This window comes from Bombus impatiens, unplaced genomic scaffold (genome assembly GCF_000188095.3).
Source record: "Bombus impatiens unplaced genomic scaffold, BIMP_2.2 scf_0361, whole genome shotgun sequence".
Classification (NCBI taxonomy): Eukaryota; Metazoa; Arthropoda; class Insecta; order Hymenoptera; family Apidae; genus Bombus; species Bombus impatiens.
The window spans coordinates 435,755-442,361 of NT_176780.1; the positions used below are offsets into that span (position 1 = coordinate 435,755).

A 6,607-nucleotide genomic window follows, 5' to 3' on the forward strand; every position below is an offset into this window, starting at 1 on the left:
CGGCGCGTCGCGCTCCTCCGCGCCGTTCGCGCTCCCGGAGACTCGTTCCGTGCTTCTCGACCACTCCGCCATACTTTGGTACCTACGCAATGGCAACGCAACCCACGCCATATATCTTACTTACTTACTTACTTATTTAATTACGCGTTACGCTCGAGTCGCCACCGCGACACCGAGTTTTATTAGCGGCCGTGGTCGAGCGGACGACGCGACGACGCATCGAGCAAACACGTGCCTGTGACACTCGAGATACCAGGAGGAGCTGGCGGCGACGAACAGATCGTAGCGCGGAACGTAAATGATCGGCTCGGCCAACAACCGATTGCGCGTCACCTGGCTGAACGCGAACATCTCCTGCTCGTAGAACAGAAGCGTCCCGTCCAGGCATTGAACGCAGAGAAAGTCTCTGCCGCGAACGCCGCCGAACGGTCCCGTCGTCAACGATGCCGGAAATCTCGGCAGCGGATGCTCGTAAGCGATCTTCAGTTCGCACCGATCTCCTGTCAAGCAAACGCGACCGTGTAAACTTGATGCGAAACTGAGGACTCGGCTCTGGCAGAGACGGAGAAAGGATCGCGCGACTGCCCGATACCATCCGACCGCCGAATATTCGACGTCCACGACTTTACGCCCGGAGGCGTGTTCTTTCGCCGTGTCGCGTCTCCCGTGAAAGCTGTTCCCCGCTCTCGTCTCCGCTCACCGAGAACGAAGAACGTGCGCGATCGTCGCGATCTTTTCCAACGCGTTGCGCCGTCGTCGCTTTCCAGACGATTGCGAAACGCGCGCGAGAAACGACGCAGGAGAGGACCAGAGGAGAGTTTGTACTATCGGCGAACAAACCGTATTCGGTGGATTGGTCGACCAGAGCCACGTTGTAAACAGTCAACTTGGATGGCGTCAATACCGCCAAACGTAGATCTTGCGATCCTCTGCAACCAACGATCGTCGTGAACCTCTGGCAATTCGCAATGTTTCGTCGACTTTCGACCACCGATACTCACGAGACGAACTTTCCCGCCTTCATATCCACGATGCAATCGTCTAATCGAGTCTCGATCATCAAATCCGTGGACTTGTAGTTGGTCGGTGATTTCGTTTCGTCCACCCATCGCGACGACGGACTGTACATCCTTAGGTAACCGTCGTGACTTCCCACCACGAGCACATCTTGTCTCTCCTTTCCGAACAACGGCGCTGCCAACAGGCTGTGCTTATCGAATGTTTCGTTCGCACCGCACCTCGTTCGCCACCACTCTTTCGTCTTGAACAACGACATCGCTGTCTAAACGCTCGAGGACCAACGAAAATGGTTTACTATCTCGCGGCCGCTTGCCTCGCGTTTCTCTTTTCTACCCTCTATCGGCGTTACTATGGAGTCGCTGCTTCAAAACACGGCGTTCGAGCGGAATTTGTTACGTAACTTAAGTCGACCGACGTGGTTCGATCGTCGCACTCGCGTGCGTCGCTAGCCCATTCGACGCTATCGCCCGACGATCAATCGACCGACCGTTTCGACAACTTTTCCGTGAGAAGGATCAAACGTTTGGATCCTTACGTTTCTTCTCTGTATTCTTTTTTCTTTTTTCGGTTCGCTGACTCGATCGTTCGTATGGCTATCGACGATCGAATCGAATTTGGCGCCGCGGGTACGTTAGTTATCCGCGACGCCGCTAGATAGCGAGACTTACCGGCAGTCGCGCGCAGCGCAAGTACGCGAAAGCGTCGACAGTGGCTCTGCAACGTACGTGACAGTTCAGTGGTTTGAATTTTGGAGAAATCGAAGATTACTTGGAGTTAAGAAAATTAAGACGATATGGAGCCCCAAGACGTTTACTACAGTAAGGCGGAATACGTAGAAACGGTAGGAGAAGTCGAAACTGGTATTCGATAATGGTAAAAGAATACGGACGACCTTAACCTCTTTCTCCGTTTCTCTTGATTTTAACGTTTCAGGCATCCGGCAATAAAGTAAGCAGACACACTGTTCTGTGTGGTTCGCAGAATATCGTGTTGCACGGTAAGGTGATCGTACAGTCGGATGCTATTATCAGAGGCGATTTGGCAAACGTTAGAACGGGACGTTATTGTATTATCAGCAAGAACGCTATTATAAGGCCACCATTTAAGAAGTTCAGCAGAGGGTTGGTAGTTGGCGGCTCGGTGATCGCCGACGCATTAAAGAAACGACGGAAAGTTTATCACCGGCCTAACGTCTGATTTCATTTCGTCGTTTCTTCAGCGTTGCCTTCTTTCCTTTGACGATGGGAGATCACGTGTTCGTAGGAGAACGGGCGGTGATTAACGCAGCTATCGTCGGCTCTTACATATACATAGGAAAAAATGCAGTAATCGTACGTATAAGGCATACACGCGTAAACTTTATTTATACGTATTTGCACGAATTGAAGCAACACAAAGAGTAAGTGCTTGTTGAACTACGCAGGGGAGAAGGTGCGTCCTGAAAGACTGTTGCTACATCGAGGATGGAGCGGTGGTACCACCGGAGACCGTCGTACCCTCGTTTACCCGTTTCGCCGGCAACCCTGCCAAGTGCGTCGAAGATTTACCCGAGTGCACGCTCGACCTCATGCTGGAATTCACCAAAAATTACTATCAACACTTTTTGCCGTCCAACGTCTAACGGGTTTGTACGCGCGTGGAGAATAGAATTTATACGGAAACATGTTAATATGCATTACTTATCTCGTACGTTTTCATTGAACCGAATTCACCGAATCCCCGATGGTCGAACGTGTTCCTCGTCGTTGACGATCATCCGCGTCCTCTGACACCGAGCCATTCTCCGTTTCCTTGCTCGGCAAGCGATGACTCTCCTCGATGAACTCAAACGGATCGCCTTCGTTCCAAGGTGTCGCGTTGTCGTTCGGTGTTTCACCGGGAAACGGCAAGGCGTCCGAGGCGAACCTCTTCGCGGCCCGGAGGTCGATCAAGCTTCCTTTCCTATGCCACAGATGTTCCACCGCCAACACAACGAGACTGAGAAGCGCCCCGTAGCCCACCGCCACCAACGCGAAATAGCACTCGGTGAGTCCTATGCTGACGAAGCTCGTTTGTCCTTGGCATTCGGGCTTCTTCGTGTACAACCGGCTGTCTTCGCGGGTTTGCAGACCAGTCTCGGCCAACGCCAAAGCCCTGAAAACGATTCCTTTTGTTTCCTACCGTACCACTGCCGCGTATCCGTGCCGTCTTACGCATTTTTTACGATCTCCAGATACGGCGATCGAGTTGGGATCACCAGAAGCGGATATAACATGTTCAGTATATCGATCTCCGTGATCCCGCACTTCTCTTCCTCCCGGTACGTCTCCTGCATTATCTTGTAGAACGCGCCCAGTTCCGAGTGGAACGCGAACAGCTCGTCTTTAACGCGTCGAACCCCTTCTTCGACCGGTAACCACGAGCTGTTGTGACCCTTTGGTTCGATCTTCTCCACTATGGCTTTTCGCAGAGGATCTTGAAAGCTCTGCGAGAAGATCGGCAAACGGACATTGTTACTGGATCGAGTTGGTAAACCGGGTTGCAGGAGGTGCGATTCTTCGCGAATTCTTGGTCCGCCTACCTTGAGGTAGTGTCGAACGTGGACCACGTCTTGCGCCCCCAATTTTAACGGGCTATAGAACAGGTCAGCGATAGTTCTGATAGAGTCGGTGGTGGATTGGAGCAGAGCGACGATATTGGCCGTGTAAGAGGCGTACAGGTTGAGAGCGGCGAGTAAAAGCATCAAAGTGACGATTCGCGAGGGAACGCGATACGGCTCGTAAGAGTATCCTGCGGAATTGCGGTTCCATTTTACCGACTCGTCGGAGAGGGAACGCGAACGAAAGGAAAGACATGCACCACCGTTCATAGTATTGGAACACTCGTAGAAAGCGAGGAAAATAACGATGATTAGGAGATCGTTAAAGTATCCAAGAATTACTGTCTGCTTTGATAGTTACGTATAGATGTACAAAGATTCGTAAGATAAAAGAGAATTCGTATGTCGCGTTGTATAACGTTATAATAATAATCTGATCGTTCGTCGATCGTTACTTTAACCAATTCCGATACTCGCAACAGTAATCTCTTTCTACTTTATTTGTTCTTATTTACCTGTAAATTTTGATTCGTGCTAGGTAAACTTTTCTGAACTCGTAATTTACGCGTTAGAAGGATGAAAACGTACGATACGTCGCGAGACTTTTGCAAAACATGCGGCAAATTTTTAGAAAATTTTAATCGCTTAATCGTTCGTCTGATAACCTAAGCTAAGATTATCGTATCCCGTAAAAATTCGAATCGCGCGTTACATTGTTCCAATACTTGGGAACGAGAGCGAACTTACCTTGTTGCGCAAAAGCACCCAACACGACCATGAAATTATCACTGAGCGTTTGTTCGTCCAGATAAAATTGCTGCCAATATGCGGCGCTTTTCGCCGATGCTCCCCGACGATATTCCCATTTGGAGGAAAAGTAGAGCAAGCCGAGTACCAGCAGAAGAAAAACGCCGATCGCTATCCAGACGGATCGTTGAAACGGCAGCGTGAAAATGTTGCTCACGGTGGACAGCAAAGGCGCACGGAAAATGAATTTCGCTCTGTCGCGATTTAAGCTTGTACATACGTTCGCGCGGATGGTCGTCGCGTCCTTCGTTATCCAACGACACGACTTACTTGGTGCGGGTATAAAGTTGTACATAATCGATTACACCGATACGCTGTTGAATAAGGTAGGTTGCCGTGCCTCCTATATCGATCTCTCGTCGTTGCAGCATCCCGGTGAGGCCGTTCCACGACCCGTTCTCCAGTCGATATCCCCAGGTGTTGGTCACGCGAAAGTCGATGCTAAATCGATGCGGAAAGAAAAAAGGCGGCTCGTTAGAACGCATGATCTCCTAGGAGCCGAAAAGTTCGTCACAGCGGGAGACATTTCGGCCCCTGTCGGATGCTGGTTGCCATGCAAGAGAAAGGAGAAGCGACGCGGCAGGGGAACGCGAATGCGACTCACGTTGCGTTCATTCGGCTCGCTATATGCAACATCCAAGGATAGTTGGCCTTCGTAACCGCATCTATATGCTTATTTTCGTAATCGGTTAAGTGGTTGATCGTATCGGGATCCGTCATCTATGGGAATGCAAATGCAAGGCTAATTTATTAGGCGACGATTATGTACGCTCGCGAGTTTGAAAACTCCGCCAGCGAACGAGCGTTAGACGCGACGCGACGTTACGCTCGTTTTTGCAATTTGCAAAACTCGTTATCTTAATTTCACTTATCGTTGTTTGCGCGATCCAAAGTGAAATTCATCGCGGCACGTGTTCGCAAATCCGCGGCGGATAATTCCTTGTTCGACGATCGCGTGTCGAGAGATACCACGAGACAGGATTTCAGAGGCGTCCGTCGAAGGTTCCTTCTTCGTCGCGACGCCGCGTGCAGATTCGCCGCTCGAACGCCGCCATCCACCGTCCAGTTTCCTCGATCCTCCGTTATAACTTCGTGATACGGGCTAGGCCTGTACACGGACGTTATTTCCGCGAAGCTATCGTCGACTCGCAGCTTCGTCGCCACGATCACCTCGCTGTCCGGATAAACGGCCATATCGCTGAACGTTCGATCCACGCGAGCCATCGAGTTTCCAGCGATCGTGCCATCTCGAAGCAGAAGCCATCTGATCGGCGCTGAGAACCGGCCGCTCGCGTTTGCCTGCGAATCGGATGGACGCGACGTCGTTAGAGATCGAGCGCGACATTTCGCTGTTTCTCGTTTCGAACGCGACGACGCACCGCTCGCAAGAGTGGAATCGCGTAGTCGCAATCCAGGTCCACCACGTACAAAATTCGATGTTCCCAGCCGTCGTGACGCGTTCGTAGCTCGAATCCCTGCGACTCGCCATGTATGTCATGAGCCAGACCCTTCCTCGACATCCTTCTGGACAGCTCGATCGCGCCGTCTACGAACGGGAACGATCGTTCGACTTATCGACGCGCTGCGTTACCAAACGTTAACGAGATTCCCACTTTCGCCTTACCATGGTCGAGACGACAGAGATGCGCCGATACTCTTACCGGTGGAAACAGCACGGTGACGGAGTCGTGGATCAAGTCGACGAACCACGAGTCGAACGCAACCGCTGGTCGAGTAGCGGCGAGGATCGCCACGATACCGAGAACTCGACCGAGAAACAGCATGACGTCGTGGAAGGAACGAGCGTCGGGAAATACCGCGCGACTGTCCCTCGACGACGTCGCACGTGGGACGACGCTCGCTGTACTTGAAATATTCAAAGGTTTGCGAGGAACCGCCCTATCCGCAAACTACCGGCTTCGAAAATAACGGGCTAGCTACTCGCGCGGATACGTCGTGGATTATCCGTGCCGCGTTTTCCTCGCCACAACGGCAATTTGCCGCTTCGTGGAAATCGTCGCGACGAAGGGTACGCTCGATGCGGCCGATGTAAATGGAGAGGCAGGCCGTAACGTAACACGGTTCCTCTTTCCAATCGATGAATCGGTCGGTCGAAGATAACTATCGGCGATTAGACGATTGAGTCGAGACACGATTGTTATCGGGAAGGCTAAACCGAATCGAAAGAGAGCGTCGCGTCGC

The 6,607-nt window shown here is 51.6% G+C and overlaps 3 protein-coding genes across 6 annotated transcripts in view; 1 reads left to right on the forward strand and 2 right to left on the reverse strand.

Moving 5' to 3' along the window:
• Window positions 1-8: 8 nt before the first annotated feature.
• LOC117151681 (protein PTHB1-like) lies at window positions 9-1,589 on the reverse strand. The gene is made up of 3 exons (XM_033320832.1): window positions 1,002-1,589; window positions 841-929; window positions 9-500 (listed from the first exon to the last, which is right to left on the reverse strand). The coding sequence occupies exons 1-3, from the start codon at window positions 1,274-1,276 to the stop codon at window positions 148-150; spliced, it is 717 nt and encodes a 238-aa protein (XP_033176723.1). The 5' UTR covers window positions 1,277-1,589; the 3' UTR covers window positions 9-147.
• Window positions 1,590-1,693: 104 nt separating this feature from the next.
• LOC105680800 (dynactin subunit 5) lies at window positions 1,694-2,702 on the forward strand. Of its 2 annotated transcripts, none has more exons than XM_033320833.1 (4): window positions 1,694-1,861; window positions 1,954-2,141; window positions 2,240-2,351; window positions 2,425-2,702. In XM_033320833.1, the coding sequence occupies exons 1-4, from the start codon at window positions 1,814-1,816 to the stop codon at window positions 2,665-2,667; spliced, it is 591 nt and encodes a 196-aa protein (XP_033176724.1). In that variant the 5' UTR covers window positions 1,694-1,813; the 3' UTR covers window positions 2,668-2,702. The 2 variants fall into 2 exon arrangements, with proteins under 2 accessions (XP_033176724.1, XP_012241304.1); XM_012385881.3 differs by having other exon boundaries at window positions 1,698-1,861; window positions 2,444-2,702.
• The window catches only part of LOC105680798 (ionotropic receptor 25a-like), a 10,349-nt gene continuing 6,094 nt past the window's right edge, over window positions 2,353-6,607 (reverse strand). Inside the window, exons 2-11 of one of the 3 annotated variants that reach the window (XM_024367752.2) lie at window positions 6,030-6,266; window positions 5,785-5,951; window positions 5,375-5,704; window positions 5,010-5,125; window positions 4,676-4,846; window positions 4,346-4,599; window positions 3,581-3,789; window positions 3,213-3,484; window positions 2,711-3,153; window positions 2,353-2,590 (exon numbers count right to left, since the gene is read on the reverse strand). In XM_024367752.2, coding sequence (XP_024223520.1) covers window positions 2,715-3,153; window positions 3,213-3,484; window positions 3,581-3,789; window positions 4,346-4,599; window positions 4,676-4,846; window positions 5,010-5,125; window positions 5,375-5,704; window positions 5,785-5,951; window positions 6,030-6,266 — 2,195 coding nt within the window. In that variant the 3' untranslated portion in view covers window positions 2,353-2,590; window positions 2,711-2,714. Of the gene's footprint in view, window positions 2,591-2,710; window positions 3,154-3,212; window positions 3,790-4,345; window positions 4,600-4,675; window positions 4,847-5,009; window positions 5,126-5,374; window positions 5,705-5,784; window positions 5,952-6,029; window positions 6,602-6,607 lie in introns of those variants that run through there. The other 2 variants (XM_033320820.1, XM_033320821.1) reach the window with 2 other exon arrangements.